The 19,666-nt window shown below is 32.5% G+C and overlaps 2 protein-coding genes and 2 pseudogenes across 4 annotated transcripts; 2 read left to right on the plus strand and 2 right to left on the minus strand.

Annotated features, from left to right (window-relative positions):
• Nucleotides 3,942-6,207, minus strand: LOC109348615 (annotated as a pseudogene).
• LOC109348610 (tubulin beta-3 chain-like) lies at nt 7,723-9,750 on the plus strand. The gene is made up of 3 exons (XM_019589115.1): nt 7,723-8,156; nt 8,408-8,677; nt 8,919-9,750. The coding sequence occupies exons 1-3, from the start codon at nt 7,763-7,765 to the stop codon at nt 9,587-9,589; spliced, it is 1,335 nt and encodes a 444-aa protein (XP_019444660.1). The 5' UTR covers nt 7,723-7,762; the 3' UTR covers nt 9,590-9,750.
• Nucleotides 11,956-16,987, plus strand: LOC109348611 (AT-hook motif nuclear-localized protein 5-like). 3 transcript variants are annotated; one of them, XM_019589118.1, is made up of 7 exons: nt 11,956-12,104; nt 12,231-12,428; nt 12,477-12,836; nt 14,177-14,244; nt 15,463-15,594; nt 15,875-16,033; nt 16,625-16,987. In XM_019589118.1, exons 2-7 carry the CDS (start codon nt 12,395-12,397, stop codon nt 16,868-16,870), a joined length of 999 nt encoding a protein of 332 aa, XP_019444663.1. In that variant the 5' UTR covers nt 11,956-12,104; nt 12,231-12,394; the 3' UTR covers nt 16,871-16,987. The 3 variants fall into 3 exon arrangements, with proteins under 3 accessions (XP_019444663.1, XP_019444662.1, XP_019444661.1); XM_019589117.1 differs by having other exon boundaries at nt 12,231-12,248; nt 12,388-12,836; XM_019589116.1 differs by having other exon boundaries at nt 12,231-12,836.
• LOC109351021 lies at nt 17,689-18,972 on the minus strand (annotated as a pseudogene).

A 19,666-nucleotide genomic window follows, 5' to 3' on the forward strand; every position in this document is an offset into this window, starting at 1 on the left:
GGAATAAGGGGAAGATTAGTTGATTTATAGAGTGGGTTTTGGAAAAAGTAAAAGGTAAAGCTCAGGGTCTAGTCTCACTCCTTTCTGTTATGTACTATATAATATATGATTTAGTAGAAAAATATTTAATAACTATAATTTTTAGATAAATAATTTTTTCCAATCAACAACAAAGATCATAATGTATAAGGTGGTACGAAAAGTGAAACACATATATTTTTGTGTCAACAACAAAAAAAAGTGAGACAGCATATATATTTTTATGCTGACAAATAGGAATATAGTAATTATAGTAATTTTGTTTGAGTTAAAGAAATTTTAAAGGATAAAAACACTTAAAGGGAACAAAACAAGATAAGTGGAACAAGACATGAAACCCCACAAACAAAACATTTACTTTGTTGGCAAAAGGGAATATAGTAATGCTTCATGTGTAACTTTAAAGTTTAAACGGTTCACTTTTGTTTTGATGAATTAGGATGATTAAAGTATAAACATATGTTAAATATTTTAATTTTGTTGTTAATGAAAGATGATGATTGTGGAAGGATGTGACAGGTTGTGGTTGGAAGTATGTCTTTGTTGTTTTTATTATCTATTCCGCCGCATTGTATCACTAACAGGGTGTCATCCTCTACTCTCTTTTCTCCTTTATTCATTTCTTTTCCATTTTATATTTATAATAATAAAATAATTAGAATAAAGTTAGTCCATTCATTAATAATTTGATATGGTTATGGAAGATCTATGAGTGTGAGTGTGTTAACGGTAGGAAAATGAGAGGCGCAGGTTAGAGAGGTGGGTAGAAACTAATCATTAAGGTGACCGTTGAGAGTTGTTATTTGGTGTTGAGTGGGGTCATATGACAACAGAGTCACATGCAATGCAATGCAATGAAATGCACCACTCCCCACCACCAACACTTTTCCTTTACCCCCAGGTCCCATCTGCAACGGGCCAATCTTATACTACTTGTTCTAGCTTTTTACTCATCTTTACCAAAAAAGTTTGATTTAGTTGGGTAACTTTCACTATATTTTTATTGATAATATCTGTTGTCCCAAAACAATGTATCACTTCATGCACAGCTGCTTGCAATTGGTTAGAAAAATAACTAATTATTAAAATTTTAATTTAAATATATTTTTTCAAGCAATCATAATCATTGACACGTGGAGTAGTACACATTGTGGGACAACAGATGTACTCCCGATTTCTATATAGATCCGAAAATTTAGGATTTGATTAATGAGAATAATATTTAATTGGAAGAGTAATTACACACAACGAGAGAATTATTTTTCTTACTCACAGAATCAGATAATACTCTTAGATATACCAAAAAATAATAGAGTAATAATTATTCTATAAATAAATTTATATTTTATCTTTTTAATAAATGTCAATTACTTATATTTATATTCTGAATATTTATATATACTTTCTTATATACGTATACTTAGGACTACAGGAGAATTAGTATATAAATGTCATAATTTTATCTTGTAGTATTTTATTATTATTCAAAATTATATTTTCATCATGCTCTTATTGTTTTTCCAAAATTAAATATAAAATTATATGTAATAAGAAGCTTATATATTCTTTTTTTTAAAATGTAGTCAATATCTATATATATTTTTATTTATTATATATATATATATATAAAGGTACAAACATTTAGTTGAAATTAATTTTTTTTGTCCTTTTATCTTTATTAATAAAATTTGGGTTGATATACAAACCTTTATAATTATAATTTAATAAATTTATATGGATTAGTAAATGACTTTTCAACTATATGATCCAAATCCATGTATTTGATCTTGGACACCCTACTCTAGGCCAGCCCTTGAATTATCCGACAAATTTATTACATTCCAATATCATTCACTATTCTTCCATGCCTTGCTATATATAGATCATAATACTTTTCATAGTTTCATAACCTACTTTGGCAAAGAATCTGTCAACTCAAGATTATTATTTATTTTTCCATTTTCCATTCTTTCTTGTCATATAACCTTAGGCCCCCACAGATTTAAATTATAATTGCAGGTACAAAACCTTTCATCATACGATACAATGCCTCTCATTGGTACAAAGACATAGTGCACAATAGCTAGTTATATTGTTCTATCATACAGAAATTTCTAAACAAACTATACATTATATTTATAATAATTTCTATATTTGAGAGCCACTGCTATGGTCTCAATTCCTGAAAGATCAACCATGGATGTTAAGCTACATTAACACCTGAATATGATATTCTCACATCACATTTACTTTATACACATATTTTATAACCATGAATTCTCTATCAAACCAAAAGTCTTATGATCAATTAAAAAATAGGTGTAAACAAGAGTATAGGTTAAAAGGTTATATGCCATGATACTTTCCTTATCTTTCAAGGCCTAATTCTCCACTGTGTTGGAGTCTGATATGTGAGCAATACCTTTCTGGTTCCCCTCTTGTCCACAAAACCCTGCGATATCCTCACTTCCATCCCAATGTCACAAGGGTCCCTGCATTTATGCATCAAACCATGATCATCTAACTATATAATAATGTCGTACAGCCGAAAATCGGGTAAGCTGTTTTACTATTTCCTAATTGATTTCATTTTTTAATATAAAAATGATTATAAAATTATCTTTTCATAAAAAATTACCAAGGGTAAATGGAACTATGTATAGTAATGCAGGTTGTCCATGCCCATCCATCAGGTTTACCGCTACGTACTTAATCAGGAGACCTACCAAAAGAAGGAAAGAAGTAAGTCATCAAATTACGCCGCTGATAGAAAAAAAATGCTTCTTATTGTTTCAGTTACGAAATAGCATGTTCTCATTGTTTGTAAAACAGAACTATGGGAGTTGGTAATAAACAAGGGCACAACTAAGAAGAACTGCACCAACCTAATTCATGAAACACTCAAACCATGTAACATAAGTTTACAAAGTAAAATTCCGTATAACGTAAATGTATCAACATGACAAATTAGAGATACATGTATGAAGTGCAACACCAGATACACAGACCAATCTAAAAAATGTGCTAGTTCATTCTTCCATATAAAATATGTAACTGAAAACTGTCAAAATGTAAAATAAATATTAACATGCTTCATACTAAGTATAATTCTGAAAAAGTAATAGAATTGAAGAATTTTTTTAACATGTTAGACATCAAGCCACTGCAAAATGATAGTATAAGCTCAAATAGCTACCTTTAGATTAGGTACATGTACAACCTGTAGAACTGTGATTATTAGCGCAATTCCCTGTTACAATAACAAATGAAAGTGAAATGACGATTAAATGGACATAGCCTGACAGCTTCATCTGAGAAGTATAAAAACTAGAAAGAATTTTAATATCCTATATCTAGTCCTTGAAAGATTATGAACCTTAGTACATTTGTGCAAAGAAACAAAATAATGAAATAGTCATATTTAGGAAGAACTTTCCAAGAAGAACATTGCCTTCACCAAAAGCACTACAAACAGGTGATTGAATTTCCTCTTATTATTTGGTGACATGGATGCAAGGATGCATTTATATACATATAAATCATAAGCAAATTATAAGTTATGTAAGGAAAATAAGCTTCACGTACATGTTGAACAATCCTTACATGATGCAGGAACATATTGACAACTTCTATTGATAACGGAAAAGAAAGGATGCAAGGGTAAAAACTCAAACATTCTAGAACAAACCACCCCCCAATCTTTCTTGTTTGAAAATTACTCTCAAATGTAAGGAAACAAGAGACAGAGCACACTCGGATATGATCTTCAAGAGTACAACAAGGTATTACAGGTACTCCATCCCGATCATATATCATCCCAAACATTTATATACTATTGCTAACAATCAAAATGCAATAAGATCATCAACGACACCTCTCACTTATCTACACTCTGCAGCAGATTATCTTCAAAGAAAAAGTCACACTTGTTAAGTTATCTACATCATGAGCAAGCTTTAATTGTGCAATAAACATCAGCTTTATACTTGCAATAGTGAATTTCAAATCATAGAGATTTGACAACCATTAATGAAATATGCATCTACATTAAAAGGCATGTTAATTATTTAAAAAATCTTAGCGCATCAGATCGATCATCTTATAAAAGTGGGAATCTGTACCTATGGGGTTTAGTATTTTGTCATCTAATGCATCTCAACTTTACAAAAGATCCAATCCGAGCTTCTCCAATAATCAAACAGGAAATGCTTCCGAAGTTAACGATGGCAATGTTCTAGATGAATGCTAAGACAGAAAATCAATTACTTAAGGAAAGTGACATTTGTACCAAAGATGATATATCACACCTTGACAGAAGAGCAACCACACAAGTTTGCAAACCCTGTAGATACAAAAGAAAAAGCACAACATTAGAGACGGCTTGACAGAGGATAACATGGAAAATCAGGAAAGACAAATATACACATAATCTGAATTTGGTAATGGCAATTGGTAAAGACTGAGTTTACATAAGGTGCACTCACAATTTGATAGGTGTTGCATTATTTTACTGCATAAACTTAATGTACAAATTAATGTACAGCAGGTATGTGTATGTTTAAATCAGTTTCATCAGGATCACAAACCATCTTGTAAAGTTCTGCAAACAACAGACACACAATAGTCATGATAAGACTGATAAAAGTCATATAACCCACTCAACATGCCGAAAGGAGCACCACCTCCAAAAACAGAAACGCGAAAATGATTTTTACATTTTTGATTATTTATGATGAGGATAGCTGAAGCATTAGCCGCTTGTGCAGTTCTTGCCTTTTTTAGGAATGTGCAGTTACCTCGATCCACCATGATTACATCTCCCACAATCTAACAGTTCATATACGCAGTTGTACAATACTGCTAATGTAACACCCCAGCCTTGACATGCGACCCTAAGGACCATGAACTTACTGAGCGTGCCACATATTAAGCTTAAATACCCTTGCAGTATTTTATTCCCCCTAAAGGGAGCCTCCGTGACTCGAACCCATGACCTCAGGGACTTATAGTCATTGATTTCATTGAGTCGCTACCACTAAGCTACAGCTAACATTCAGTACTTTGCTACACTCATGATTAGAGTACAATACATCTCATATATGAAGAAAGAACCTTATTCTTTGGAGGACTGCAACAATTCCGAGGATCTGAAAGAACAAGGCGTGTATGGTGAGCATTTTTTCTCTTTAGACACAATGGTTCTACCAAATCAGGCACCTACACCAACAAACTCAGCATCCTCTATACCATTGACCCATGTTTTTACTTTTACCTAATAAAAGCAAGAAATGACAAGTTTTTGTCATAAACAATTACGACTTAAACTTGATACTTATTAATCAATCAGATGCAAAACTTTGATCTAAAATATCTAATTGGACAAATTAGACACAATGGTTCTGCCAAATTTCGCACCTTGCCAACAAACTCAGTATCCTTCATACCATTGACCCAAAAATTTGCACTTTTACTTAATAAAACGAAGATGCATAAGTTTTATCATGAATAATCACCACTTAAACTTGACACTGATTAATTAATAAAGCACTAAACTTTGATCTAAAATACCTAATTGAACGAATTAAACACTATGATTTAATGATACATCGTCATAAGCTACCAAAAGTAGAAAGTAAAATAGGGTATTTTGATAGTCCATGTGAATCTAAATTGTGGAGAAATAATTGAGCAACAGGGACAAAACCCATAAATGAAATATGAAAAAGAAGTAATCTTTGTACCAGAACGAACTGATTCTCACAACCGGGCTTCTTGGGAGTAGAATCATGGTCGTGAACTATGGCAGAAGGAACATCATGGCAAAGAAGAAGAAGAATTAACGCATATACAACAACAATCAAGAAATTCTTGTCCAGAGCCATGGATGCATGCACTAACTCTCAGTCTCAACAAGGATTAAGAATCCATTAAAGAAACACTGTGTTTTCATCAAGAAACAGCGAAAGCATATTAATATTATTAATATTATAATAATAATAATATATACATAGTGAATTGGTGATGGGCTATAAACGCGTTACGGCGGTAAAACCTACTCATGAGTAAAAGGTTGTCCTATTTTTTTCTTCTTCCAGAAACATGTTCTTAAACAAATACATTTTCCAAAAATAAGAACGGCTAAGAAATAAGTTAACAACAATCAATGTTTTGCTTTTATTAGTACAATCCTGACACAAAAATAATACATTTATAAAGAAAGAAGAAAAAAAGATTCCACCATGGAGCCCGCTAGCTTGGTAGTCTTTGACATGGTCTAAGAATGTCACCCACCAATGTAAGGCTCAAAACTTGGTACCCACAACAGAAAGAAATTCCTTTAACAGAGCATAAAAACAATAATTTGCTTGAAAGAGTAATTCACAAACAAAAACTTGGTATCAATAACAAAAGAACAAAATTCCTTTAACAGAGTATCATTAAATTAATTTAATTTTAATTAAGGAGTACCAACTTTGGATTCCCTCATCAATAGCCAACCACTGAGGAATTGGACATAAAAATAGTTGTATTAGGAAAAAGACAGGCTGCCAAGGGAACAATGATGTCCATAATAATTGAATTTCATATTCTTTGTCAAGATACTAATTTGATTCACTAAAGACCCTTGTATATAATTCCACTATAGTGTAAGTAACTAAGACTTATTAATTGTTCTCCACCTAAAATTGACATTGTTTAGCTTTGTCCTTTTTAAAAGCATTTTCTACTATTCCACAAACTGGATATAGAGTGATATATTTTTTAAGATAAAATATATCCATTCGAACAAATCAGGGTAATGGGGTATGAACAATTTTGCAATCACTTTCACATATGGGATATCAAGTGGAAGGAAGGACTAATAATTCAAATAGATATTTCTATACGGCACACCAATGATTTAAGTTAATTGGAAGGTAGTAATGGAAAAATGAAAATATACTAGGCAAGGAGTTGAAAATATAAACCTTGTGATGAAAAATATTGTTCAAATAGGACCTATTTTGGCATCAGGTGTAAATCTTGAACACTTGCACCTTACAATAACTTCTTTAAGAATAAGAAATTAACTAAATCAAACAGTCTTTGAGAGCTCTAATGAGGTAGTATCAAATTTATAAATTTTCATACATATAAAATCTAATTGATTATAAAACTGTGATTTGCTATGCAATATTTTATTCTCTCTTATTAGTTAAGTAATATTCTTACAACAATAATTAAGGGGACCCTTGAAAAAGAGGGTGTGAGGTGATTATTTTCAAATTAAGAAATGTAGCCTTCTATAGTGATAATCATGCAACTTCTTCTCACCTTCCTTATACAGCTCATTAGTCTTCTTGGAGTTTGACATGCCTCCTTCCAACAAAGCCACATGAGATTGTTAATTGAACTTGCATTGTTTATTTTTCATTTTAAGCATCAATAATACTATCAAACTACCAACAAAATATTGATATAGTAGTATAAGGTCCGGGCTAAATCCCTAAAAGAGAAAAATGTTAAAAATTCGATTTTTTTGGAGCGACACTTATTAAGATGGATAATGAGACAACTCAAAAGTGATTAGTTCATTACCCGATTTGATACTATCTAACTTTCATCTTATCCATCTTGTATTTCACCTACAAAAGGCCACTCATTCCATCTTGTAATCCCATTCAATGTCACAATTCTAAAGCTTTTGTTGAAACCATTGAATAATCTTTGTACATAACATAAAATGAGAGAAATTCTACACATTCAAGCAGGTCAATGTGGGAACCAAATTGGAGGGAAGTTTTGGGAGGTTGTGTGTGATGAACATGGGATAGATCAAAGTGGAAGTTATGTTGGTAACTCACATCTTCAACTTGAGAGGGTTAATGTTTATTACAATGAAGCAAGTGGTGGACGTTATGTTCCTAGAGCTGTGCTCATGGACCTTGAACCAGGGACCATGGATAGTTTGCGTTCTGGTCCTTATGGAAAAATATTTAGACCTGATAACTTTGTTTTTGGACAAAATGGTGCTGGAAATAACTGGGCTAAAGGGCATTACACAGAGGGAGCAGAGCTTATTGATTCTGTTCTTGATGTTGTTCGCAAAGAAGCTGAAAACTGTGATTGCTTGCAAGGTAAGTTATTAGTTCCATCATTAATTCAAATCATTGTTCAACTTTCATGTATTCAGAATTGTTATGGACATGTTTGGCTGAACACAAAAAAATGAGCTTATAGAATGTCATAAGCTATTTTCATTACTTGTTCTCATAAGTTCTTTTTGTAAACTTTTCCAAATGTTCTCAGAAATTCTTCAGTATGTTATAAGCTGTGAATTTGTGCATGGTACTTTTATGTATGATGATAATAATGAATTGGGTTGCAGGGTTTCAAGTGTGTCATTCACTGGGAGGTGGAACTGGATCGGGAATGGGGACGCTGTTGATCTCGAAGATCAGAGAGGAGTATCCTGATAGGATGATGTTAACTTTCTCAGTATTCCCATCCCCTAAGGTATCTGACACTGTGGTTGAACCCTATAATGCTACCCTCTCTGTTCATCAACTAGTTGAGAATGCAGATGAGTGCATGGTACTTGACAATGAGGCACTTTATGATATCTGTTTCAGAACACTCAAGCTCACAAATCCAAGTTGTAAGTCTCATCCTCCTCACCCTTATATAAAATGAATCATGAATGAGAATTATGCTAAGGTATTTAAATTGCAATCTGCCACTATGATTTGCCATATTCCGATTTTGGTAGTCTTTGGAACTGCATTGTGGACGCAATTGCGCGGTTAAAGTAATATAATCGCAACCGTGACTGTAACCGAGTTTAAAACCATGTCATGTAATACATGAAAGTGAACAATATGTGTTTGTGTGATGCACAGTTGGTGATCTCAACCATTTGATCTCAACAACAATGAGTGGAGTAACATGCTGTCTTCGCTTTCCTGGCCAACTTAACGCCGATCTCCGAAAGCTCGCAGTGAATCTTATCCCTTTCCCACGCCTACACTTCTTCATGGTGGGTTTTGCTCCTTTAACATCGCGTGGATCGCAACAATACAGAGCTCTCACTATTCCTGAGCTTACACAACAAATGTGGGATTCCAAAAACATGATGTGTGCTGCAGATCCAAGACATGGCAGGTACTTGACAGCCTCGGCCATGTTCCGCGGCAAAATGAGCACGAAGGAAGTGGATGAACAGATGATAAACGTGCAGAACAAGAATTCGTCTTACTTTGTTGAATGGATACCAAACAATGTAAAATCAAGTGTTTGTGATATCCCACCAACTGGTTTATCCATGTCATCCACATTCATAGGGAATTCTACATCCATCCAAGAGATGTTTAGGCGTGTTTCGGAGCAATTCACGGTCATGTTCAAGAGAAAGGCTTTCTTACACTGGTACACTGGAGAGGGCATGGATGAGATGGAATTCACTGAGGCTGAGAGTAATATGAATGATTTGGTGGCTGAGTACCAACAATATCAAGATGCAACAACTGTGGAAGAGGATGAGTTTGATGAAGAAGAAGAAGAATCTGCATGACATATATGAGGAGAATAATGAAGTGTGCAAATGTTGTCTTGTCTATGCAATTATGTTCTACTTTTCAAATTGTTTATTTTTCTTTTGGGCCAATTGTTATGAGTTTTGTTAAGTTAATGTATTTGGTTGGAACTTGTAAGTGCACATTAAATATGCAAAATTCTTGATTTGTACTATAAACTTTCCCATTTCCACTGTTTTTCATAAGACCCAGAGCATGAAAGCCTAGCATTGCCTTCCTGAATAAAAGGAACAAAAATGAGGATAGTCAACACTAATTATTAGAGCATTACAACATGAAAGTTTCAAACAGATCCTTCAACCCGTTGTTCCTGTCCTTTCTAGCTTTCCTTGACTCATAATCAAATAGAAAGGCCAATTTCATGAATGTCCCATACATATCTTTTTATCAGGTTGAACAAACTCATACACGAGAAAAATTCACTTACTTTAAAAAGTAAATCTTTTATTAAGAGAATAAAATATATTATTCAAGGCAAGGAAAGTGATTAAAATCATGATATTTATTCTCTCATTAGCATTATGATATGTTATATTTTATTAGTTTTTAGAAATATTTTTTCTTTTAAATTAGTACATATGTGGCATCAGGATATTAAGAGATATTTTGTATATTATTAAAGTAGAAAACATACTACAATTGAATTTCTTAAATTTCAATTTGGCAAGTATCCGGAAACATTTGAAATCATAAATAATTAATAGAATTTATACAAAATCATAAACTAAAATTATAATAAGTTTTAATAATTTAATTAAATTTGTTGCATTATGTGTATGAAATTAAAATAATTTTATATGCAGCAACAAAGTTTGTATATCTAATACGATCACCACAATCCATGTAATTATAATTATAATTATAATTATAATTATAATCTAAGTTACAAATATAATGAATTAGGAAGAATAATACAGCCCATAATGATCTTTTATGCACAATAAGATTGTGAATAAAAAATATTTAGTTTCTGAATTGACCGGTCAAAACATACAGATACAGCTCACTCACCTTAACTCAAAAGTTTGTTTTTTTGTTGAACTAAAGTACTCTCTTCTTCTAAAATGTTATTTTGGTCATTATAAATTTCAATGATTTTGAAATTTCTTCCTACAAATTACAATTTGTTTGAGATTATTCTTTTACTCTTTTTTTTTTCTATTTTGATTTTGGTGCTTCACATAATTTATATTTCCTAAAAAAAGTTGATTGAAAACTGCCCAATTTTCTAAATCTCCTATTGCTATTAAAACTATAAATTTATAAGTTATCATCACTTTTATCTCTATTATTCATAACTTATGATTCTTCTACATGCTCAACCAAGATAAGTTAGGGACAAAATGTCTCCACCACTCTAGGGCATGAACCTCTACTAAGATTTGCATCCATCATTCACACTTGTTCTAAAAAACTACTTTATATCACAAGAAGATGAGGAAAGTGAAGGAATAAACTTTTTTGTTCTTTTAAATGAGTTTTTTAAATAAAAATAACTTGAGGATTTTATTTTTAGTCCTTCTAAAAATATAAATTTTTATTTAAGTCTCTCTCTATATGAATCTTTTCTGCCACAAAAAATAAATGAAATTCAAAATAATAAACATTAATGAGGATAAAAACATATTTCATGACTATCTATATTATTAATCTATATCTATACTATTAATAAAGGGAAAACACAAAATAATCACTCATCATGATGTAATTTGTGTTTTCCTATTTTGTCCTCAATATCTTTTTATTTTTACCAAAAAAACCATATAATATTATTTTCTTATTTTATTCTTATTTTAAAAGTGTATTTAAAAAATTGAATATTAGACCAATTGAATAAATTCAACTGAAATTTAGCGCAAAAAATTATATTTGAATTTATAAAATACAAACTATACATTACAAACGATAGAAAAGCGAATTGATAGACACGACAGTGCATGTCAACACGCTAGTAAAGATAAAGTGGAAAATAATAGATTTTTATCCTTTTATATATAATGAAATAAGAACTTTATTATTGAAAACAAAAAGAAGTAAAAAATTATCTTTCTACTAATAGTATTTCATATAGTTTTTTTATTAAATGTGATGCTTTTTTTTATTTTTAAATTACATTTTAAAAAGAGTATTGTATGGTTGTTCTAAAAAGGAGGAAGGAATGTAATTCAGAAAATAATATTTGAATAAATACTAATTAAATAATAAAATTTAATATATTTTACTAAAAAATAATAATATATTTAAATAAAAGATACTAAAATCCAACAAACAAGTGTTAAAAAAACATATAAAAAATGTGTTGTTATAGTTTATTACTTATTTATATATTTTGTGAAGTCTCAAATGAACTCCCGCTACTTCCTTTGTCTTTTCTTTCTTTTTCTCTTTCTCATTTCCACTACACTTCATTCTTGTGTCAAAGCCCTAGAATTCTAAATCTAGGGTTTTGTTTTCTTAATCTGTTACACACATTACTGCGGAACCACCATTTAGGTAGTTTTACTTTTCTGCATTCTCCTAACCCTTCTCATGTTTCTCATTGGTGATTCTATTTCATCTCTAAAAACACTTTCTTTTCCCCTTTTTCTAATTGGGTATTTTTAATCTCATCTCTTGCAGGGTTCTTAGATTTCTCCAGTAAAGAAAAGCCATTTCTTGAATAGATTGAGCTACTGCACTTTAGATCCCATTTCTTTTTGCTTTTTGGTTTAAAAATCTAATCTTTTGAACTCCAACATAAAGTTGGTATATTTAGCACAAATCAATATTTTCTCAGTAAATGCATGGATGTCAGAGAAGCTATGGCATTCTCAGGTAATTCTGGTTCATATTCCGCACATAGAGAAGGAGGGGTTGGTGGTTCTGGTTCTGGAACACAGACCAGAGGGTTCCAACCAGTTTCTGGTTTCAGAAGTTTGTTGAATGTGAGAGATGGTTCTTCTGGTTCTGCATTTTCAGTAGAGCATTCTGAGCATGACAATTTTGGTCATGGCATTAGTATTGTTACCCTTCCTGGAATGGTACCTTCTTCCTCAGGGGAGAGTGTTAAGAAGAAAAGAGGGAGGCCAAGAAAATATGGTCCTTCTGATGGTCCAGTTTCTTTGAGACTCTCTCCCATGTCTGCCACTGCTAATTCAACCCCTGGTTCAACAACCACACCTTCCGAGAAACGGCCTCGAGGGCGCCCCCGAGGAAGTGGAAGGAAGCAACAGTTAGCTTCTCTTGGTATATATCTCTCTTTCAAAATTATCATTTGTTGTTGATTACTTTAATGTGTGCATCTATTATTTATGGATTTGGCTCCACTAGAGTGAAGAGGAAATTTAGGAGTTATAATTGTGTTGTTGAGAAAATTAACTGTTGAGATCATGATAATAAACATAGGCAAACATAACAAAGTTTTTAAATCCAGTTTCTTGATTTTCTTTTGACTAACTATATAAATCCTTGCTTCGACTTAACTGTTCACTTTGGAGGAGCCAAATTTGCTATACATATATTATATAGTTATTTGAGTAATAAAGAAGTAGATAATCTTTTGAATTTCTTATTTGTCATGCGACTTTTAAACTTTCATTTTGTTGTCATTTATGACTGAGCATTGCTATTTTGTATGAACATTTTCCACATGAATATTGAATGCTAATGCAGTATGAATCCAAGTGGTGTTAATATAAAGAATGAAAAATAAGAAATCAGGTGTGGAAAAGTTAAGGTGCGGATAATAAAGCTCTGATCAAAAGCATTCGGCAAATATTCATGCATTAATTTTCTAATTGTTAGCATTATTGATTATAATCTATTGGTGGGTGTGTGCTTTCATTTCATACTAAATTTTTTGCATTTCTAAATGCTTGAGATTTTTTAGCATTCTGTAACTAGGTTTCTCTTGATATGTTTTCTGCTAGTCATACCTCTGCTTCAGGAATTACAAAAAATGAACGTATCTGTGATAGATGGATCTCCTAGACTTGTATAGGAGTGGTTAAACTGAGGCAACTATACCGGAACAAGTTTCTACATCGATTATTTTTTATGTGACCTTTTGCACAGTCTGTAATACTTAATTACTTGGTAGTCCAGGCAGGGATGACCCATTGTATATTGAGACCTAAATCAAATTTTAAAATTAGGCTTTTCTACTTGAAGTTTATTTTTGGGTTTTTTCACAAATGCTTTTTTTATTAAATGAGAAGGTCTTGATTACATAAATTATTGTTTAACCTAAATAACTAGACTTGAAACTATCTTGTTGTATCAAACTAAATAGTCAAATAATCTTGAAAATATCACATTATAACAAATAGTCTTGATATTTTCAAGATATTTTGGGGCCTTAAAGCCACTGCTTGAGTGGTCATATGGCTGGGCCACCATGAGTCCAGGTCTATATTCACACACACAAAAAAAACACTGGTTTAGAAACCTTGCAAAGTTAGACAGAGTTTCACATTTTCCTTCCAGTTTGTGGTGCAATAAATTTTTTAGGTTAGCTTGAGTGCTATTTTAAATCTATTTTGCTTTTAAGTGTGTGAACTTTAACATTTTTGTTTATCTCTTTCTAGGAGAATGGATGAACAATTCTGCAGGACAAGCTTTTTCGCCTCATGTTATCACCATTGGAGTTGGGGAGGTACTTACATTCTTCCTTTTCCTAAGAGACATGTTTTGATGGTCCTATTTGTTTAATTCTCTCATCCTCCATTTTTTGATCCTGAATATAAAGATGTTGAGGGTGTAAACATAGTTATCAGTCATGTGTGATAGTGGCCTTATCATGCCGTTGTCTAATGTTTTTGTGAAGGATTCATCTGCAGCTGCTATTTGATGTGCAGGTAAAATCCCCAGTTTGCTCCCTTTTTCTGGCCAAATCATGACAAACAATTTTTTTTCCTGTTGATCTCTCCCTTTTCTGGCCAAATCCTAGCCATGGTTGTTTGCTTTGTTTTGATGGAAGAAGCGTACCCCTTTCTTTTTGTTACCGAATCTGGATAAAAAAATGTTTTAGAGACTAAAGGATGTCACTGTCCTTTCCTTTTAGTAAATAACTGAACCTTAACCCCACTAGGTAGGGTCAGCTACATAGATCAAACAACAAAATAATATTGTATCATAAATCTTGTTCTTTAATAAAACATTGATCTCTAAACCTTTCCTTATCATTACATTTACGCCTATAGTTTTTCTTAGCCTTCCCCTTCCTCTAGAAATTGGATTAACTTCCATTTGATCTAGTCTCATTACTTGGGTTTCTAACGGTCTCCTTCATACATATCCAAACCACCTAAGGCATGATTCTACAATAGGAGCTTGTCCAACCTTCTTCCCAATGCATTTGTTTCTAATCTTATCTTGTCTAGTGTGTTCACTCATCCAACGCAACATTTTCATATTTGCTACATGAAGTTTATTCTCTTCATATTTTATGCCAACATTGTGACTTTAACATGTCAACTAATATAGATGAGAACTTTTTTTGGCCATAGAATTTTAATTACTTTTTGTTGCTCATTTGTTTATGGTAATTTATTTGTATTTAAAAACCCTTACGATTATTGAGTTCTGAAGATGAATGTCTTAAATTTGGAGTATTTTTGTGTTGAGTTTTTATATGTCCGGGTATTAAAAATTATTGCTATTATATATTGTCAAATACTCAAATTTAAGACATCCCTGTTATCTGCTACCCTGCTAAGGTGTTTTAGATTAGCTTGCACCATGTTCCAATCCATGATTGATAGCTATTAATTATCATCAATGTAGAAGTTGATTTGATATCTCGCTGCTGCAATTCGAGATTGATTACCATATTAATTTATAAGTTCCTTAATTAAAGGTTTCCTTGTTTCAGGACATCGTAGCAAAGTTATTGTTATTTGCACAGCAGAGACCAAGGGCTCTATGCATCTTATCAGGCACTGGGACAATTTCTTCAGTCACTATGCATCAGCCTGCTTCTACTGCTGGCAGTGTTACTTATGAGGTTAAGGAGCTAAACATTACATACCATTATCATTAGCAATTTTAACATTAAGTATCATTCTTTCGTTCCCTCTCCCTTTGATGGTTCCACTTTAGTAATTGATTTGGTTATTGTTCACTGTTATAGAAAAGAGAAAGTTAATGCCACTCATTACATCAGTTGTGGTATTGTAGTGTGTAAAAATCCAGCTGTTTCAGTGGCTTTAGTGTGCTGCTTAAAGTGATTAAGGTTGATTCTTATGATGCATTAGTAACTTCATTTTATTTTTATTTTTTTGCAGGGGAAATTTCAAATATTATGCTTGTCTGGATCTTACTTGGTTGCTGAAGATGGTGGACCTCGAAATAGAACAGGTGGCATGAGTGCTTCTCTTTCTAGTCCTGATGGTCATATTATTGGCGGCGGTATTGCTAGTCTTATTGCTGCAAGCCCAGTGCAGGTATATTCTTAATTGCCATAAAATCTACGGTGCCTTGGACTACAGGTCTTTATTATTCTTCTCAGCATGCTCATTCATGATCTCATGCTAGAACAATAAGACCCGATTGTTTAGGCATAAAAAGGTGATTCTTCAAAAATACTTTTTGAGAAGCTGAAAATTCTTGATTCTAAGAAGTGCTTAACTTGGTTGATCTTTTTTGTAAAAACCCAACCAAACAGATATTCAAGTTTCGGAAACAATTTTTTTATTTTGAATCAGTAATCATTTTTATGTGATAAAGCTTATGCAAATGACCTCTAAGTTAAACAACTCAAAGGTAAGTCTTGTGCAATGGTTACTTACCTTGTGACCTGGAGGGTCATGTATTGAAATCCTGACATATTCTCTGCTTGCAAGGGTAAGACTATACCCTCTCAAGACCGCACAAGTCGGAAGTCTAGTCCAATGGCTTGCCCATTAAGGTGTTTTGAACGGGTGGATACAGCAGAGACGGGGGTGTTCAATAATGCTTTTTTGGATTCCTGTGCATCATCATAGGGTGTTTTAGATTCAAACCAAATGGAAAAAACTGGTCTTTGTTTGGTGCAGGTGGTAGTGTGCAGTTTTATATATGGCAGCTCAAAGCCAAAAACAAAGGAAGCGGCGATTGTAAGTTCAGAGCCTCAGAGTAGTGATAAGTTAGGTTCTTCTCCGGCAGTGAATGCTCCAGTTACTCAAAACTACAGTGCTTCAGCAACGGGCAAGTGGCCAGCAGATACAGATGCAGATGTGAAAAGGGAACAACCACAGCCGCAGCCACAGCCACACACTGGCATCGACTTGACTCGTGGGTGAAGAGAAGACACTGTAGTTTTGTATATATGTTGTTGTAAATTAACTGCATATGTTGGTGGCTGACATTTTGGCACTAGCATATGCTGTAACAAGATGGGATCATTTCAGGGTGAAGTAACAATCTTGACTCATTTGCATTCCTTTTGACTTTCCCTTTTGCATCAAGGATATCTTCTAAACTAATATTCTAGATTAATATCTTTTGGACGAGGCATGGAAAAAATCCTGATATCATTAGATTCAAAACTACACCAATGAAACTATGTAAGGTTGTGATTTAAGGCCTGAATATGCTATAAATTAATTCAACTAAGCTAAGTTTTTTCTGTGTAATAGTTAATTAGATAAAGAAATTGAAAAAGGAGAGAATAAGAAATATACCACCAAGTAGGAGTTCATACTTCATATGTTTAACTATTTTTTGAATAAAATAATTTTAAAATTTATAAATATATATTTTCTCCCACATTCCTTATTTACACTACTTGAGGGTCTGAAGAAAATTTCAATTCCTGAGAGGGCATGCAAACAAAAACACAAAATGAAATGACAATCAGCTTAAAAATGGTTGAAACTTCCACTATACATGTGTGAAAGCATCTTACGTCAATAAATCGAATTATAAGCATGAAGATGCCATGGAATAACATAAAAAGTGAATTTTCTTATGTCTGTGGAGTAATATAAAGAAACAAACATTTCCAATATATGTACATGTTTGATATCCAAATATGTTATTTTCATTTTTGGCTTCTACGTTTTTAATATTTACCCTACCTATCATTGATGAAAGATTAAAGATATTGTTAGTGAAATAACTATGAAAGAGAACACACTCAATCCTTGTCTATTTTTGTGATCTGCTAACCCTCTGAAGCAAATTATTGATTGTAATATGAAATGCATCCTGAAACTTCTCCAGCTCAGCATTATGATCCCTATACACTAATCCATAAGAAATATTGAAGAAATATTGTTTAGCTTCTCAACCACATTCACATTCATTTGTTGCACCTCTTTTTTGTCTATAAACACTGAGTACTTGTCATGATCCTGAGGTAAATGCCAAGGATAATGGTAATAAGCTGTGAAAGGATCAAAAAGTACTGATATGCAACCTGATATAAGGGAATCAAAAACAGATTTTCTTGTAGGACTATCTCCTGGGGGCTGCATGCAGAACTCAGACTCAGCAAAAACTTTTATAATTGACTCAGGCCTATCACACTTGCCAGAACTACAATCCAGAAATTGGCACTTACCATTGCTATCATTTGAACTGCATTGGTTTATCAATATTGTCCTTTGCTTCAGGTCGCGCCGCTCCTGCGAAACTGACAAGGTTCTTTCGATGAGTCTTGTCTCTCAAGCCACTTTACTAACTCCAAAGACAAACTGTCCTTAACATCATTTGACACATTCTTGAAATGCCATCTCAAGATATCTAAACCTGCATAGGCTGGAACATAGAAAAGCTTTGCTTCATTTTCATTATAAACCCTGCATGGATGCTTCAAAACCCTAGAATGAAATATGAGTTCAAGTGAGTACTGATGAGTCTGATACCACCCTTTACCAAGCTTAGCTATTGGATCACCTAACCCTTCATTACTTAAATATCTGCAGAAATCTTGCCATGGAATCATGTCGCGGCATTGACCTACCAAGTCCTTGTTAAACATGGATGGCAAATCATACACATAGATTCCTCTACCATCACAAGATGCATAGTTTTTGTTCGATATCCACGACCGATGGACCTGCAACTGTTCCTCAATGACCTTAACGGCATAGGGAACCTCCTCATCCCTCTCATAATTGTAATTAACATCTCTGCTAGTAACCATATAAGGGGTACTTGGAGTTGGAAAGTTTGCATGGTGAGTTGCATTAGCCTCAGTTTGAAGAGTTATAGAACTATTATTGGATATGGAAGTTGGGATTTCAAATGAGGGGTGAGTTTCTGAAGAAAGACAATAGAGGCTATTGAGCTTCCTAGAAGGAAAGCAAACATGAATGATGCTTCCAGTTATAACGTTGGAGAAGGAAGACCAAATGTAAATAAGGATTACAATGAAGAGTGTGATAGAAATAAGAAGGTAAAGTAACAATAAGAATGTTTAGCTTCTAGTTTTTTTTATCCTTTTGTGGATATGGACACAGCCATTTTTTGGAGGAGACCCTGTAGTCACGGTTTTTGCTCTTATATATATGTATATATATATAATTGTGTTATATTGTATTTTGAAAATTTATATATATATGTATATATATATGTATATATATATATGTATATATATATGTGTATATATATATATATATGTATATATATATATATGTATATATATATATATATATAGAGCCAAATTTAACATCATTTCCACACCTAATGCTTATCATGCAGGCACGTAATGGTTTTTCTTTCATTAAACAATGTGCACTTCCTCATGTATACAATTTAAAAGATGATTATAAAAAAAATTGTGTCATCACATTTTCTCTGTCCTTGATCTAATCTATCAAAAAAGATATGTGGTTAATTTGGTTAAATACTATTTACTCATAATCTAAAATATTCATATATAATTGTTAATGAGTTTTAGTTAATCATATATTAAAAATGATATTTGATTTGATGATTTTAAGATAAAGAATATGTTACTTTTATTGTTTATTATTCATTAGAGATATTATTTGTACTATTTAATAAGAAAGGCTATACACTTAACACATTATCCAAATATCTAATTATTATTTAAATGAATAAGAAATGCAATTATTTTACAACATTTATAT

The sequence above is a fragment of the Lupinus angustifolius genome, chromosome LG06 (assembly GCF_001865875.1).
Source record: "Lupinus angustifolius cultivar Tanjil chromosome LG06, LupAngTanjil_v1.0, whole genome shotgun sequence".
Taxonomy (NCBI): Eukaryota; Viridiplantae; Streptophyta; class Magnoliopsida; order Fabales; family Fabaceae; genus Lupinus; species Lupinus angustifolius.

Excerpts from the sequence above, each read along its gene's own strand:
- LOC109348610 (XM_019589115.1), top strand. The coding sequence starts at position 7,763 with ATGAGAGAAATTCTACACATTCAAGCAGGTCAATGTGGGAACCAAATT. Across the intron at positions 8,157-8,407 it reads AAACTGTGATTGCTTGCAAG|GGTTTCAAGTGTGTCATTCA; the intron begins GTAAGTTATTAG and ends ATTGGGTTGCAG. Across the intron at positions 8,678-8,918 it reads CAAGCTCACAAATCCAAGTT|TTGGTGATCTCAACCATTTG; the intron begins GTAAGTCTCATC and ends TGTGATGCACAG.
- LOC109348611 (XM_019589116.1), top strand. The coding sequence starts at position 12,395 with ATGGATGTCAGAGAAGCTATGGCATTCTCAGGTAATTCTGGTTCATAT. Across the intron at positions 12,837-14,176 it reads GCAACAGTTAGCTTCTCTTG|GAGAATGGATGAACAATTCT; the intron begins GTATATATCTCT and ends ATCTCTTTCTAG. Across the intron at positions 15,595-15,874 it reads CTGGCAGTGTTACTTATGAG|GGGAAATTTCAAATATTATG; the intron begins GTTAAGGAGCTA and ends ATTTTTTTGCAG.